The following is a 16,761-nucleotide window of genomic DNA, read 5'->3' as shown; positions in this document are numbered from 1 at the left end:
TGGAGTGAAGGTTTATTTATAACGTATTTAATTACATGGAATATGCATCTGATATCCTTGCTGTATCTCTTGTCAGTGTCATAGGAAGGACCCTGTTGTAACTTCAGTTTTGCAATAGCAGAAATACTAATAAAGGGCCAAATCCTAAAGGTGATACTGAAATGAAGAGTTTGTTCTCAGGAAAAACTGAAGAAGGATTTGAAGATATTGCAAAAAAAAAAAAAAAAGTATAACTTTCTTATAGCAGTTCCATCCAACAATAGAAGTTTGAAACTTTATAACAAAATTGAGTGGTATAGTTACTATTTCCCAGAGTGTGGATGCATGTGACAATTGGACTGTTACAAAATGTCACTAATTGGGAACAAGTTCACGGTTGTGCATCCCATCATACAGTGCTCTTAGCATTCCAAGTAGAACGGTCACCTTTTAAGCATCTGGGAGTGGGAGTGAGTGCCCAACCCAACTTGCTTTGTAGTGAGTGAGTGGGGGGAGGGGAGTACTTGCACCCATGCTTTGGAGGTCCTAGGGGGTGGGTGACCTGTAGCTGTGGGTGTTTTTACTTTTCTGCTTTCCCTTCTTTCCTAAAAGTGAGTTCAGTAAAGTTCAACAGCCTGTACTTGACTTAATTCTGCAGTGGGCTTGCTTGGCTTGGGGTGTCTTGCATGGGGAGGAATGATTGAATTAATGTTTTTTGGATCCTATGGGTTGGTGGGGGCATGATGGTTGAATAGGGAATGAGGATGCAGCTGGTTGTTGGATAGATATTTTCTGTTGAACAAGCAGTACAAGGGAGCTCATTGATTAAAATATACCAGTAAAGGGGGAAAGAAAGGGGGCAACAGAGTTCTGTCTGCGTACCAGAGTGGCCAGTTACAGTGTGGTAGGGGGTGGCAGGGACAGGGCAGTGTTGAGGAGTAATGCACTGTGAGATGTCTCAAGGACAGACCAGACCCATGTTGTGGAAGGCTTGGCATCCACACACATAATTGACCTGGTTTACAGTGAACCTGTTCAAAAGAGAACTTAAATTTTCCAGGTTCACTTTTTGAAACATTCAAAGCACCTTTAAATCATTTATTGGGCTTGTACCATCTGTATACTTCAGGCTTAAACTGCATTTCAAACCAGTCTAAGCGCAATGTGTGCCCACAGCCCCAGAAAATATTTTTGCCTTTGCTTTCACTGCAAATATGGTTGCTGCTTTTCTTTTACCCTTAAAAAAATCAGTTGATTTCTATCTCTGTTGATTACTTTGGCAGCTTTAACTGCCATGTGACTGTGCTACATGGAGCACTAATTTAAAGAGATACTACAGGGGCAAAATTTGCTGCATTATACCAATACAAGGGATGGCAGAACAATTTGTCAAATTCTAATAGACTTTAGGAAGTGAAAGTGTCATCATGTTTCAAAGTTTGCAAGTAAGTCCATGTCTACACTATAGATTTTGCCTGGAATTCCTATGCTGGATGTGTGAGGAATGTGATCTCTGAACTACACTCAGCGCTGGAAAAAGCCCCTAGTGTAGAAGCAAACACAAAAGTAAATGTGCTTTTGCTGATAGAGCTTGTTTCTGTTGGGGTGGAGCTGAAATAGGCTATAATGATAAAAGTAAAGAATTGCCAATATAACCTGTGTCTGCAGTAGGAGTGTTTTGCCAGTAGAGTGGGCCAATATAGTTATATGGGCAAAGAACTTGCAATAAAACCTAGTTTAATAAATGTATGGGGGACAAAGTAACTCGTATGATTTTCCCTCCATTTAATATTGATTGCTGATTAATTTATCAACTGTATATGATTTTAGTGCTAAGTATATGAATTTTCTTACAGCTATGAGTAACATAATGGTATCATAAACCTGTGTACATTATTATATAAAGGAACTATTGCCTAAAACTCTGTACCCTGCTTATTATAATTATTATACAAACTTCATTGTATAGTAGTTTGTGAAACAGAATTTTGTTTCTTCTAACCACTAGCAAGATTTATAGCTCTGATAAAGCTCTGCCCTAATGCACATTTCCTTTCAAGGATCACACTCCTTTCATGGGAAGCTCTGCCTCTGATCTCCCCAAAAAGAAGCCTTATTCAGTCTTCCTTTCCTGAAGGACTTCCTGAAGCCCCAGCATGACTTCACAAGGAAACACACCTCTGAGATCTGTCTTTTTTTTTTGTTGCTGGCTTCCCTGGAGATCCATAGCACCCTTGCCTTGGAGAGCTCCTTTTTGGTCAGTTCCTAGGAGGCAGCTGTTCCCTTGTTCAAAGCAGGGGGGCTGGGGGGATCCCAAACAGGACAGCAAACTGCTCAGCTCCAAGCAAACAATTGTTATTGTGCCACTGCAGTTCCCTCTGTCTTTCCTGGGACTACACTCTGTTCTCCCTTGGACTGCTCCTTTCGCCCTGTTCTGTCCTCTCTATGATTATTTTCTTCTCTCCTGTTTCCTCCCAGCTTTATTGAAGCTCCCTCTCTCTCTTCAGGCAGCCACCCTTCCAACAGAACTCTTATGCAAATATCTAGTATTCAATACAGGCATCGACTTTCATCCAATAAAATGAAACAATGTCATAGGGAACCAGTGTGGGAGCGGTCTCTGTTGCCTGCTTCCAGGTCCGGACTGCCATCTTCCCTGAAAAGGATATATAGGTAAACTGCCCACGAACCTTTCGGGAACTATTTTATTTTCATCAATGCACGCTTAGACCGAGCCCCACAAACTGTTCTCCAATGGAACTACAGGTGGGTAAAGAGGTTTTGCCTTGCTCAGTTTACAGCAGAGGCCTGCAGAAGGTGTTCCAGTCTCTATGGGAGGGTAAGAGATTAGGCAAAAGAGAAGGATGGTTGGAAATCCTTATTAAATTAAGATACTGAAACAGTGATTGGTGTTTCTGAAAATTGAATTAAAATATATACATTCTTTCATAAGTGACTATGGTGCTATAACGTGTTACTGGAAATTCGTTTAATAAGTGTTTGATACCGTGTATACTATGCAGAACAACTTTCATATTCCCATGTTAAAACTCTAACACACAAATCAGTTATCCCTATCTTACAAAGGGGGAAAACTGAAGCATGGGGAAACTAAGATACTTCCCTAGGATTATACAGAGAGCAGTGGCCTATGCTCTAGTCACTCTGCCAGACTGGTTGCCATATACTTATTCCAAAATTCCTTGAGCAAGTCCTTTAATTGTTATCCTTAGGGCTCACTTGTGGGACATTCCTCTCCCTGCAACCCTTTCCCCCCGCCCCCCTCTAAAAAAAGTGTAAACACTTTTGATACTGCTGCTTCTGTTGATGTCAATAGGGAATGTCACAACTAATTTTAAACAGAAGAGAACTGAGCTACGCATATGAACACCAGGATACACGCATACATAAGGTTTTCTTCAAGATTAAAATCATATATAATCTGGGTTCTACATAGACAGAAAAGACATTTGACTTTTGAAACTGATGGCAAATGTAGTGAATGTCTCCTCTGCTGATAAAGAGCCATTGGTTGTCTCCCTGAAAGAACTTTCAAATTATTTGTAGTAAGTATATGCGGGTGTGGCCGTGAATTGGTAATTCAGTTTGTGTTTAAAACTAAATGGCTATGAGATAAGAACTGCCTAAACTAAGGTCTGCTGCTTCAGTGCTAGAAACAAGCAGGACATAGCTAGGAGTGGGTAACAATGGTATTCTGCTATATAGTGGGTGTTGTTTTCATTCTTAAATTCAGCTGCCAGTATGCCTTTCTGAAAACATGCAAGACTGAAATACCAGTACAGGAGAAACAACCCTATTGGCAATGGAAGGTCTTAGCAAGTTATGATAGGAATTTGGGAGAACGAAGGAAACTTTTTCCCCCCCCCCCCTTCTCAACTTGGAGAACTAAGAAGTCAGAACTCTTTTTTTGGTCTAAAAATATTAATTTCACAGATACCCTGAAACTAAGTAAGATAAAGCATCTGGTGCCATTACCAGGGCTCATTATATAGGTAGTAATATGGTAAATATAATGGTGACCACATTTAACTAAGGCTGTGCTGGTCAGTGAGGAGAACTGGGAATATATGAAGGCAGGATCCAGACTTCTCTTTCCCTTTTCACTTTAGCAGGATTTGCTAAACTGTTTTGCTGACTTAGGTTTAGCTTTTGCGGAAGGGGTATAGTAGAAAAGGCCTGCCAGTATAACTTGCATGCAGCCTTGCTGTACAGCAGATCTTTCTATGGTAGGCACTACTTACACCAACAGCAGTGGTTTTGCCAGTAAAGCTTCTTTCATTCAGATAAACTATCGCAGCAAAGGCACTTTTTGATTGTAGAACTGTTTGTACATGAGTCTAATAATGCCCCCCAATAAAACATAACCCTGTCTGACATTATTATGCCAGCAAAAAATTGCAGTGCAGATCAGGCCTGTATTGAAAGGAAAATGTGATGTTGTTTTAAATTAATTTGTATGTCTTAATCATTGAGAAATAAACTTCCCATTTTAAACTTGAGACAGTCTATTACACTCATTGAATTAAGAAAAGAAAATCCAAGTTTTGTGAATAGGCCTGGTATACATGCCAGAGTTTTGCCAGCAGAACTGTGACTGCATGTACTTTTGGTGCTGTCCTGAGGTGGCAACAGCTCTTCTTTCTGTCATAAGGGCACTGATTCTCTTGTTTCTCCTGGCAGGAGGTGTTTAGAGAGACCACTTCTGCCAGCTGCTATGGCTCCTTAAACACTTGCTGCCTTCCCAAGGTGTGCTTCTCTCCTTGCTGGCCCAGGCACTGTGGTGGAGCCATGCAGATGTGCGTGTGCAGTGCCAGATGCTTTTCTGTCGTCTGCTAGAACTTCTGGTGGAAGCAGCAGCCTAGCAACCCTAAACACCAACATGTTGCACTGTCGTATAATTCAATATAAAACAAAGGAAGTACTGCTAAGGCACAGGGCATGGGACTAGGTGCCAAGGGGCTGGGTTCTGTTTCCAGTTTTGGTACTGATACAAGTCTGACTAAAGACACTTCAGTCCTCTGCCTCGATTTCCTCATCTGTAAATTGGGGCTAGCTATATTCACCCAGCCTTACAAAATGCTTTGTACTTTACAGAGAAAAACACCTATAAAGGCAATGGCTGCTGTTTCTGTGCTTTTTTTTTTTTTTTTTTTAAACAAAGACAAAACATAAGAAGCAACAAACACCCTTCAGTTAGTATAAAATGGAGCTGCCTACTTGCAACTCATCTAGATTAGGAAAAAGAAAAGATGTCTTTCAAATTGAGTTAAATTAATTGAAAGGAGTTAACTCAACTGGTGTTAAGTAGATTTTTTAATCAAGTTAACATCAATTGTGTTAAGATAGTTCAATTGGGAGAAAAAGGTCCTTAATTTCTACCTAGCCCAGGCCTTAATAAAGTGTGTTTGGCAAGAGCAAGCAGCCTTCTTCCTCTGGGATTGTTTCTGGTTTGTACCCTGCAACCAGAACACGTCAGGAAGCAGCATTCTCAAGTGGTGTAAAATGCCACAGGTCTATTTTTAAGCCTATAAGGCTTTAAATGGGTTGGGCCTGGATAAATTAGCACCTTTGTATGCGTTGACACCTCAAGATTTGGCTTAATTTAATCACTTGAGCTAGCTGCTCCTGCTTTCATGGTGAGAAGATTGAAGCTTTAGATACAGCTTTCCAGACCAGTGCTCTGTCTCTTGACTTTTTTCCCCTCCTCCCCTTGTGAGGGGACCGGAGGCCATGTTCCTCACTACCTGTCCTCCTGGCATGAAAGTTTTTCCAGGCTGATTTAAAGTCACTTCACACCCACCCAGTGCAGGGGAGTAAAGACTGCCCCTGGGCTGGGGAACCTGGGCTGAGTAGATAAGTTTACTCCTCCTGCTTTTTCTTTTTTTTTTCCTTTTCCTCCTTGATCTGGTGACCTTCAGACTGGTCTGCTGCCCCGCGCCTTTCTGGCCTGAGGGCTGCAGCCCCAGGTTAGTGCGGGCGGGTGACCCAGGGCGGCAGGAGGCGTCCCCAGGAGCGAGTGCCGCCGGCCAAGGGGAGCCCAGGGCCCGAGAGCAGGCGCCGAGCACCCCGGGCCCGGCCGGGCAGGGACGTGCCCGGGGACTTCTCAAGAGCGGAGACTTAGGGCCTCCCCGCAGCTCCCTGCTCGCGCGCTGCGGGCCGGGCCGGGCCGGGGGCAGAACACCTCCGAGCCACGTCCAGAGCGTCCCGGGGGGCGTCGCGCGCCTCTTCCCCGGGGCCGCGCGCCCGGCCCGGCCCGGCCCTACCCCCGCCTGCTTGCGCCCTGCCTGGGCTGGGCCGGGCCGCCCCCGTGCTCTCCCCTCCCTCCCCGGTCATGTGTCGCTTTTTTTTTTGTTTGCAGTGGAAACAATTTCTCGCCGCGCCGCCGCCCCCCGCTGCCCGGCAGGAGCGCGGCGCTGCACCAGGCGCGGGGGCGGCGGGCGGGCGGGCCCCCATGCGGCAGCGGCCCGGCCCGGCCCGCGGGGAGGCGCGGGGCCCGGCCAGCTCGGATGAAAGTTTGCGGGAGCGGCGGGCGGCCGTGGCGCTGTGTTGTGCCGGGCCAGGTGAGCGGGGGCGCGGGGAGCCGCGGGGGCAGTGCACGGCCCGGGCCGCGCTCGGCTGAAGAGCAGTGTCCCCGCTCCCTAGCAACGGCGCGAATTGACGGGCCGCTCCGCCAATGGCCGCGCGCCTCCCGCCGCCTCCGCCGCCCCGCGCCTTGTCGGTGCCCCGCAGCCGAGCGCGGCCAGGGTCGGGGCTCCTCTCGCCCGGCCCGGCCCGGCCCGGCCCGGCCGCAGTGCGGGCGCGGGAAGAGTTGCGGCGCTCCCCCCGGCCCCCCTCAGCAGCGCTTGTGCCCGTCCCGGCCGCGGTCGGGAGCAGCTGCGGGCCGGGCCGGGCCGGGCCGGGCACGCACGTTTGCTGCGCGGAGGCTCCGTGGTGTCGCCTGTCCGGGGCGGGGGCTGTGCTGTGGTGCAGGGGTGAACCCTGCCCCCTCTTCCCCAGGGCCCCGAGCCCGCCCCGGCACAAGGACCCGCGCGTCCTTCAGGGGAGCTGAGCCCCCGCATGCGGTGGCTGCGGGCAGACTAGGTGCCAGTAGGGACTGGAGGGAGGACGGGGGCACTAGTGGCTGTTGAGCAGGGGCGTGAGGGGTATGGCCTCTGAATGCAGACTTCCCGGACCCAAAATGTGGGGTGCTGCCAGGGGAAATGGACCGACCCAGGTCATGCTCAGCTCGCACCCTCCACATCCGCACTCTGCCGGACCCTGGGCCTGGGCTGGTCCGCTCGCTTCCTGCGCACTGCCAGGTGCTGAGCTTTTGTCAACACCCTTTAGCCCCCAGCTGGATTTGAGGGTTTCAGTGACTTTAGCTGATGGCTACGGTGAAAGCATTTGACCTAACACCTTCCTTCTCTGCTGTAACCCCTGGGAGGGGAGAGTGCTGTAGGTCTGGGAGGGCTTCTTTTGGGCCTTCCTGTGCTTTTCGGTCAAACTTTCCCTGCTAAGCAATTATTTGTTGCAGTGAACTGACTGCAAGGTAGTTTAAAAGTAAAGTGTGGGAAACTTACTATTCTGTTACATGAGCCGTGGCTCTTCCCACATAGGTAAAACAAATTGGAGTTGCTTAAACTTACTGAAAAGTGAGTCTTGGTGGCACCAGCAAGTTGTGTTTTAAACTGGAACAGAACATGGAAAATAGTGTGTTTAGTCACTCAGGACTGTATTTTGCCATCAACCCTTTTAAGCAACAGTCCCTGTTAAAGTCGACGAGGAATTCTGCCTGAAATGGATGGCATGATGTGGCCCTTTGGGAGGATACTGGCAAATAAGCAAATTAAACGGAAAGAGAGCAGCATGTTGTCATAGCAACAGTTCAATTAAATTATGTTACTGTCAGCCATGATATAATTTTCCTGTTTAGAGCTCATGGGACATAACTTCTGTTCGGAGCCAAAGTTGAGTTTGCAGCAGAGGTAAACAGTGCCCAGTACTTCAATGTGAAGTAATACTCCTGTTTATCTTCCAGATAAGTGTCTAGGAAGTACTGTTCTAGGAAGGAAGAATTGTAAATTGTATTGGTTAAGCATTTCGTTGGTGATTTTTTTTTTTTTTTTCCCCCTCCTCCAGATCTTTGTCTTTTTTCTGGATATAATAATGACTATTCATGGATCTTGTTAGTGTTTTTATTGTATACTAGACATTTTACTGCATGAAAGTGGCGTACCTCAGTTTCTGGACTTTTTAATTTTGTTTTTATTTCCCTTGCGGACTAATGCTTTGATATGTATGAAAACTGAATGTTTTTCCCTTCTTCCTTCCCTGCTTTCTTGCTTGCTTTCTTTTCTGTAGATTGCTTTACTCTTCAGCTGTTGTTTATAACCCTCCTGTTTAAATAACACAGACTATTTATCTGACCAAACTTCTAATCTTTCCAAGTCCTCTGGAATATTATTGATCTCTCATTTCCTGTAGGGCCCCCTGGTGAAGTATCTTCAGCAGTGCTGTCACTGAACTTCTCCTAAAGGTGTGGGGGCCAATTGTGTTGGCAGGTATACCAAAAATTAACCCAAGTGCCACTCCAGTTCCTTTGCCCTCCCCAGTCTGCTCTACTTTCTGCTCCCTGTTCTGTGCTCCTTGCCCAGTTTGCTGTTTTGCTTTCTGCTTCCTGTCCTATCTACCATTGTGCTGCCTGCTCCTCCCTGTCTTAGGGCACTGATTTTAAATATATGTGTTATAAGACTCCTACATCCTGATTTCTCCCATGTTCCAATGTATGTTAGAATCCTCTCTGTTTATGTGTACTTTTAAGTTTCCTGTTTTTTGTTTTTTTTTTGGCATTCATCTTGACCCTTGCTGGACCCTTCCATTTCCGTTCAAAAAGTTCTGTTCAAAAACCTTGTGGAGATTGGTGGTAATTGTGACTATACTTAAATTTACTGTTTGCCTGGCTGTGCCTTCAACCACAGACAGAGTGATTTAATCATAGTGCTGTTGTGTTGTCTTCAAAATTGAAGCAGCTGGACTTAATCTGAAGCAACTGGCCTTTAGGCTCCCTATTTTTTTTAAAGTTTATATATTTATTAATATGATACAAGTGCAGTGTTTCATGATGACTTGATTCTCATATTATCTTGAAAGAGATTTGTGTTTTGGGTTACCTGTGTCCAATTTAGGAAGTATGCAGAATGGGACATATTGGGATTATTGAAGCATCCCATTGACTAAAATGTTCTTTGCTTTTTCTGACTCTTAAATGATTTTTCTTCGCATTGTGAATTGTGCCCCTGTCTTTTTTTTTTTTTTTTATGTAGGGCATGAAAGGCCAAATTACTGGCTGGGTAAAAGCTGTCAAAATGTTGTTATAGTGTATCCGACTTGCTAACTAACTTTTTTTTTCCTTTTTTTTTTTTCTTGTCATCCTGCTTTGGATCTACTAGGAGCTTCTGTCTAAATGGGTCCAGTCATGCCTCCCAGTAAGAAGCCAGAGGGCTCGGGAATTAGTGTTTCCAGCGGACTGAGTCAGTGTTATCAGGATAGTGATTTATCAAAGGCACTTCCTGAAGAGGAGGACCTAGATCTTACTTTGCCTGCCATAAGATTAGATAAAGCGGCCATGGAGGATGAAGAACTAACTAACTTGAACTGGTTACATGAAAGCAAGAACTTGCTGAAAAGCTTTGGGGACTCTGTCTTAAGAAGTGTTAGCCCAGTTCAGGACATTGATGATGACACGCCACCATCTCCTGCTCACTCTGACATGCCCTATGATGCCAAGCAGAACCCAAACTGCAAACCTCCTTATTCCTTTAGCTGCCTCATATTTATGGCCATTGAGGACTCGCCAACCAAAAGACTGCCTGTAAAGGATATATACAACTGGATCCTAGAACACTTTCCCTATTTTGCAAATGCACCTACTGGATGGAAAAACTCTGTGAGACATAATCTATCACTAAATAAGTGTTTTAAGAAAGTGGACAAGGACAGAAGTCAGGTAAGCTTGGAATATTCAGACCTACCTGTTCTTAATAAAATCTGCCTGCTAATCCTAACATGTATTCCTGATTGTACTGTAAACTGCATTTTACTGCCCAGTAATTTCAGTTCATTACAGAAAAAAAACCCAAACAAACCAGTGTTAGGATGACTTTATTAAAATTATCATCTAGGCATCTGTAAGAAAGTACTTTAGTTGGTTGGTTTTTGTTGTTTTGGTTTTTTTTTTCTTTTTAGCTGGTGTCTTCATGCATAGTGGTTAAATATTGTTTTTAGTTATCATGCTGTGCTAATGGTTTCCAGCTATAGTAGATGAATGTAATCATTATAAATAGGTTGCATGCTGTTTTTGGGTTATAAAAATGTATAGCGAGAGGTTTGCTTTATGTAAGATTCCATCTATTCCCCTTTCCTCACTCTCCTTCCCCCTGCTTCCCCCCATTTGAGTTATTTGATGAAACTCTATAAGAGGTTAGAAGTAGTTCTAACTTTTGGTGATGAAATGATGGTACTTTCTTACTTACTGTGCCTTTTAGATGAAGGTAGACAGTTCAGGAGTGGCTCCTTTATGAAAGGAGATACAGTTTGGCAGCTGCAAATGACTATTGGAAGTTAAACTGTACTTGTTTTATGCCTATGCAGACTCTGACCTCCACAAGGTGGTGGAGATTTGGAGAACAAATTTTTGCTCCCAGGTCTTCTCTATTGTTACATTCTTTGGTTGCATTGTTGAATCGTCAGCTGTATCTGAAGGGGTGTGTGTGAGGGTGACAGGAAAGGAAAATGAACAGAATCCTGGTGGCATTACTATTTCCTGGTATCACTTATTGCACAAATCTGTCCATTATGGGGAGCAGTTGTTGATTTCCAAATGGCGACAGCCTTCAAATGCAATAAGTTTGAACTCTTGTCAAAGGTGCTGCTGTATGAATTGGCAGGCTGATGTCTCTCCAGTTTACTATCACTCTGTGTTGCCACAATAAATAGCAGTGAAATAACTTCACTTAAATGTGTTTTCATATACATAAAGCTAATAGAAAATCTAGAAGGTGCACCCGCTTCTCTGTCTGAAGCAAAGAAAATATATTTAGCTCTGTTCCTCATTTGGTTTTCTATATGCTGTGATTGCAGCTCAACAGACTAGACTCTTGCTGGTGTGTGTTAACTTTTTTCACAGTATTCACAACAACTCTAAAATAGAATAAGTTATGTTTTGCAGGAGCTGGTAGCTCCCTATCTAACTTTTGTGGATTTTATTCTCAGTCTGACTTTCAGCTGGGGTATAATCTACCGTTTGTAGCTAGGCACAATCACAATGTATACCTAAGGTTAACACTGTTTCTGAACTGCATTATTTCACTTAATAAATTGGGGTTGGAACTTCACATTCAGATAGTTATAAAACAGAGGAAGTGCCACACATGTTATAACCTGTAAATCATATCACAGACCATAGAATGTCTAACGAAATAGATTTAGATGCAAAATGTATTGGAATTGATGAGTTGTGCTTAACTCTTCCATTGTTGCTTTTTCCCCATTCTGTTCATCTGTTTATAAGTTGATGATTTTAATAATTACTTCCTTGCCAAAAGGAGCTTTCTTTTATGTATGTCTGTCTTCATGGTAATTGCTTGTCTTGTCCCAGAAGTAATCATCATTTGAAAATAGAGAAGCTGAGGTTCCTCTTGCACGATGCCTGACACTATAGTTGCCTACATTTCAGTGCTTGTGATCATAGAGGGCAGTTCCATATGTAGTAAGGTATGTGGTGTTGTTCAGTTGTCTTGATTCATAAATTTTGGCAACTAGATTTTGATCTTTTGAGAAACTGAGATATCTAGGAGCTACATAGCTCTGTCTTGCTCCTTTCTGGTCTCTGAGCTCTTAAAAATGCTAGCTGCCCTGCTGATAATGAATAGTAATGTTATGGAGATTCCACTGTCCATTTTAAAATGTATGCTGAGTAAGGTTACGCAAGTACCCTTCTGGGTTTCTCTCCTCTACCCTAGGGCAAGGGATTTGGCAGCTTGGGACCTGCAGACTTGGCACTCATTAATTACAACTTCTGACTGAACTGCTTTGTCACTTAATTGTAAATGCGGTAAACAGTAGGCTTTACCTGTTAACCTTTCCATATAAGGAGTTTCAGAGTTGGGTGGAGTGTCTTAAAACAGGTCTTTGACTGTCTTGCAAAGACTGTTTAAAATGCAAATCATTAATTACAGAAGAAATCCTTGTTTTAGAATCTGAAAACTCCCCTTAAGTGTTGTTATGACCCAGGACAATGCTTTTTAGTTTGTGGTGAAGCACTTTCTGTGTTTGAGTTTGTATTTGTGTGTGTAAAAGTAGTTTAGTTTAGCAAATGGCACATCCTGAAATGTTAACAAGGCAGGCTCCAAAACATGCAGAGTGTATGGTGGGTTTTTTTTAATCAGCTTGGGGAATTGCAGGCATTTGCTAGTTGATGTGTGTTGACACATTGTGAACAGCTAGAAGCTTTTTCTCTCATGGCCATATTTCCAATGTTTATGTTTATACAGTCTCTCAATAACTGTTTTTCTTTAAAAAAAAAAAAATGTTCTGTGGAGCAGTTAATTCTTCTCTTGAATCCTTTTGGAATATTAGCTTGCAAAGTCTTGGCCTCTGTCACTTTTTATATTGATGTGACTAGAGATGTGGTGTTGCAAGGAAGGACAAAGTAAAGGGTCATCTTAATTGTGTCACCTGGCTGACAACTTGACTGAGTTCTGTAGCTGGGTGGGTGTCTGACGGCTGTTACTGCTGTCTTGTGTTCTTTCTAAGCTTTTTTGTTAGCTCTTAGGTTATTTAGCATAGTGCCATTGGTTAAGCATTTGGCAAGTAGCCATATAGATTCCTGCTTAAAAGGTAGTTATAATGATGTATATCTGCAACAAAAGAACACGTGGATTTCAGGGATAGAATGAGAATGGGATACTTGAAGGTGTGTGCATATCAGACCTTTTATAACTTGCAAATGCCTCAGGTTGCTAAGTGTTGGTATGGAGCTTACTCCTCGTCCAGTCAGAATCCTGTTTTCCAGAGGGGAACTTGCCATGAGTAGAACTGGTCAACATGATTTTATTTTTTGGCAGATTTCACAGTAACTTTTACTGCTGTTATATCCTAGACAAGAGCTCCTCCAGATTGTCTCTAACTTCATATGTTCAAGGTACAGGCTGCTCCCGTGATCCCTTTTTATTGTGGAGACTTGACTGCTTAAAATAGTACCATGTGAACTGGACCCAACAGGAGCAGTTTGTCTGAACCTTTCAATTCTGTGGCTTGTTTTTAGGAATACATATGTTGTATTTATTTGTCCACAGCTGCTTGTGTGTGTATAGGAGCCTGTATTTACTTTTCATGCCATGTGCCCTGTATAACAGGAAGAAGGATCTATAGGCTGCATCACTGAAACTTTGAAAGGATGCACATTTGCAGGTTTTGGTATGATTGCATGCAGGTTTTGAGTGGTGGGAAAGGACCTTTATCTGCTATAGTACAAAGACTTGTTCAGACACTGCTGTTACTCCATGATAGCTGTGTGCTGATGGTGTGACACATTGTTAATCTTACTAATAAATGCTTTTTAGATCAATACAAGTCAGAATTAAAAGATATTTTTTTCTAGGATGCTGACCATTTGGAGAGAAGGTGAGGTGTCTCAGAGGGAAAATGCAGAGTACTTCATAGGAGAGAACCTCTTTTGAGCTTAGTTTAATAATGGTCAGCATATAACATGTCACATGGTCCTAAGTGCAGAAGTTACCTGGCTCAGTTTCTGCTGCCAGTCCTGTGAATTCAGTGGTCAGAGTAATCCCATTGTGAACACACAGATTTAAATGGCCTCTAGTGTATGTCCCGTTTAGTACAACCCACTAGTCCATGACTTTTATGACTTCCCACCATCTGGTCCTTGGCTATAGAGAGGAATTTTTCTTGTATATGCATCTCCATAGCAACAAGTTTGCAGTTGATATGGAAAGTAAGCTGTTGCCTTAGCAACAGAGTTACTGATGTGGCAGCTCCTCTGCTTTCAGGGAGAGGGCTAAGCTAGTTCAGATGCATTAGGTAGGTTTGCTGTAATGATAACTGTGCCCACTAGGCTGCCGTCTTAAGGGAGCATTTCTGTCAACATTTTGTTGCTGTAACCCCTATTTTTTCAGGGATTTCCATGCTGGTCATAGGCACTTGCACTTTGAAAAAAGGCAAGACAAAATCTTAGCTGCAGAGCTTGCGATTCCTGTGTGCTTACTACAAACACAAGCTTGCTTCGTTATTGCTGACAGGTATATGGGAAATATGTTTATTACATTAGGGGTTTTGTTTTTAATCCTCCAGTCTCAGGTGATGGGAGTTGCTCACTAATCCCAGTGATGTTGATCATCAAACCAATCGTGCCTGTACTCCACTCTGCTACTGATATGTCCTCCTTTCTATCTCTTCTGCTTCCTTGAGTGCTCATCCTAGCAGCAGGTCTCCTCTGTAGATTGGCTGTGTGAGAATGGGGAAGTGCATGGTAAACCTGAGGTGGGGAGAGGATGTTTGATGTTTGCAGTGCCAGAAGATGTCTTCAAATTCAAGAGCCCTGGGTGTTTACTTTTTAGCTAGGTACAGGCATTTAGAAAGCCTGAGGCAGAATTGATTTAAATTACGCAGCTGTCTGTAAGCAGTGTAGTTTAGTTTAAATTAGTAGCAAACAGATTAAACATTCGTTCTTTGGGGGGACAAATCTTAGACTGGATTCTGCCATTTTTAAACCGGTCTGTGTGCCGAACTTCTGTTCTGTTCTGTTTTCTGTTCACGTATACTGGTAAAAGTGTAATGTCTGTACCTCGCCCTTGGCTGATACTGAGAGGTCATGTGGGGAGAGGAGGAGCAGGCCTACACATCAGGACAAGCAAATGTCATGCCCATCTGCTGTAGAGTTTATTCAAAGGCATATTCCCATAACAAGTTATAAACATTAAACTGAGATTCTCCTTCAGTACATGACAGTGCTCAGCCCTGAGATGAGCTGCCCCAAAGTTGCTCTTGTTCAAAATGCTTGCCCCCATTTTCACTGCTTTGGTTACATCTTGTCTAATAAGTGTCTGGCGTAGGCACTGTTGAGACAGATCTTTCCCCTGTCACTAATGCTGAGCTGTTGTAGTGGTTTGCACTAATGCAGACAGATTGCTGGGACCAGGTGCTTTGTGCCACCTTCTTTGCACGGTGAGAATCAAAGTGGGGGTCCCATTGTTAAGAGACAGTTGATTTGTATGTTAAGGGAGAGGATTCTTTACTTGATATTTGATACATAAAATGCCACCACAATAGGGATAAGATGTTACCCAGAGTAGAAGGAAAAAGTCTGTTCCTCATTCATTACTTTTAAGCCACTTTGCATATACACAAGTACCACTTGCCAACAGTGGCATTTCTGGCATTACTTGTGAAGAATTTCTGCTGTGGTGAAGATCCTTGATACTCTACTGATGGTGACAGTCTCCTGCCCTTAATAGATGATTATCATCTAGCCTGACCAGAATAAAAGTGACTGTTGAATTTAACTAATTCCTGTGTTGAGCCCATTATTTTTGGCTGAGCTAGAGCAGTGGTGCTCAGCCTTTTGGCTTTGTGAGCCAGATGAGTGGGGCTGGCCAGTCCATGGGCCAGTTGGCCGCCATGTGTCAGTATTGGGCCCCAGGGCACTGCACTGCTGCTTCCCTGACTTGAGTACTGGGAGCCCGGCACTGCCCCCTCACAATAGGATTGGTCCCTGCAGGCCTGGTGCTTTCCCCTTCCCAAGTGCACTGGGATAATCTAAGCCAGGGGGAAGCAACCCCCGGCATGTGTGCCGAGCATGGCACGCAAGGCCATTTTGCTCGGCATACCACTGCCAGCCTGGGCTCTAAGCAGCTGCTGCCAGCCATGGAGCCCAGGCTGCCCTCAGCAGGTGGCTGGCAGGCTGCAAGCCCTGCTGCAAGTGGACTGGGACCATGGGCCAGCTACAGCTGGGAGGCTGCAAACAGCTACTCCATGTGTTGGCACTCCGGCATCGTCCAAGGTAGACATTGTGGTTTTTTCAGGACTCCGGCCAAAAACATTGCCTACCCCTGATCTAAGCTCTCCTGCCTCACATTCTAGGATTGGTCCCCAGGAGCCTTATGCTGCCCCCTCCTGGCCTTCTCCACCCAGATTGGGGCCTGGTGCCACCCCTGCCTGACTCTATTGGGTGCAGAGCTTGGGGCTTCCCATAGGTCCAGAAATTTGGCAGTGTTACTACCACTGTCAGGCAGGCTGAACATTCCTGGATTAGAGCACATCTCTTAGGAAGATATCCAGTCTGGATTTAAAAATCCTGCAGGATGTGGGAGTAGTTTAAGTCCAAGATAAGATGTTTCATTTGGTGATTATTCTGTCCGTTAAAGTGAATGTTTCAAGCTTCCAGGACTTCACTAATAATAAAATGCTAGAACTATTCACTCTATTCCTTTAAGCTTGCATTCATGACATCTATATCCTCTTGCCCTTCTATTTGACAAGGTCATGGACCCAAGAACAAATTAGGCTGTGGTAAGTTGTGATGTCCTGACTTTTAAAATGCTACAAGCACGTGATATGACCAATAATAATACACTGTCCAAGAGCATTAGATTTCTCTGTGGCTGAATTGGGGCTAAATTTGTTTTGCTTTCAAGTGCCTGCCTTTCTTTGTAAAATCTGCTTATTCCTCATGCTGTCACGAGGATCTCCTTTTTGGCAAGGTAC

The 16,761-nt window shown here is 44.1% G+C and overlaps 1 protein-coding gene across 9 annotated transcripts in view; it reads left to right on the top strand.

Annotated features, from left to right (window-relative positions):
• FOXN3 (forkhead box N3) overlaps positions 1-16,761 on the top strand; it is a 324,200-nt gene that overhangs the window by 109,461 nt on the left and 197,978 nt on the right. For 6 of the 9 annotated variants that reach the window (XM_019481681.2, XM_019481679.2, XM_019481683.2 and 3 more), the window contains exon 2: positions 9,429-9,985. In XM_019481681.2, coding sequence (XP_019337226.1) covers positions 9,443-9,985 — 543 coding nt within the window. In that variant the 5' untranslated portion in view covers positions 9,429-9,442. Of the gene's footprint in view, positions 1-5,701; positions 5,967-6,359; positions 6,561-6,911; positions 7,299-9,428; positions 9,986-16,761 lie in introns of those variants that run through there. The other 3 variants (XM_019481680.2, XM_059723159.1, XM_059723160.1) reach the window with 3 other exon arrangements.

Source organism: Alligator mississippiensis, chromosome 2 (genome assembly GCF_030867095.1).
Source record: "Alligator mississippiensis isolate rAllMis1 chromosome 2, rAllMis1, whole genome shotgun sequence".
NCBI classification, from domain to species: domain Eukaryota; kingdom Metazoa; phylum Chordata; order Crocodylia; family Alligatoridae; genus Alligator; species Alligator mississippiensis.
This window is presented reverse-complemented; position numbering and strand designations above follow the sequence as displayed.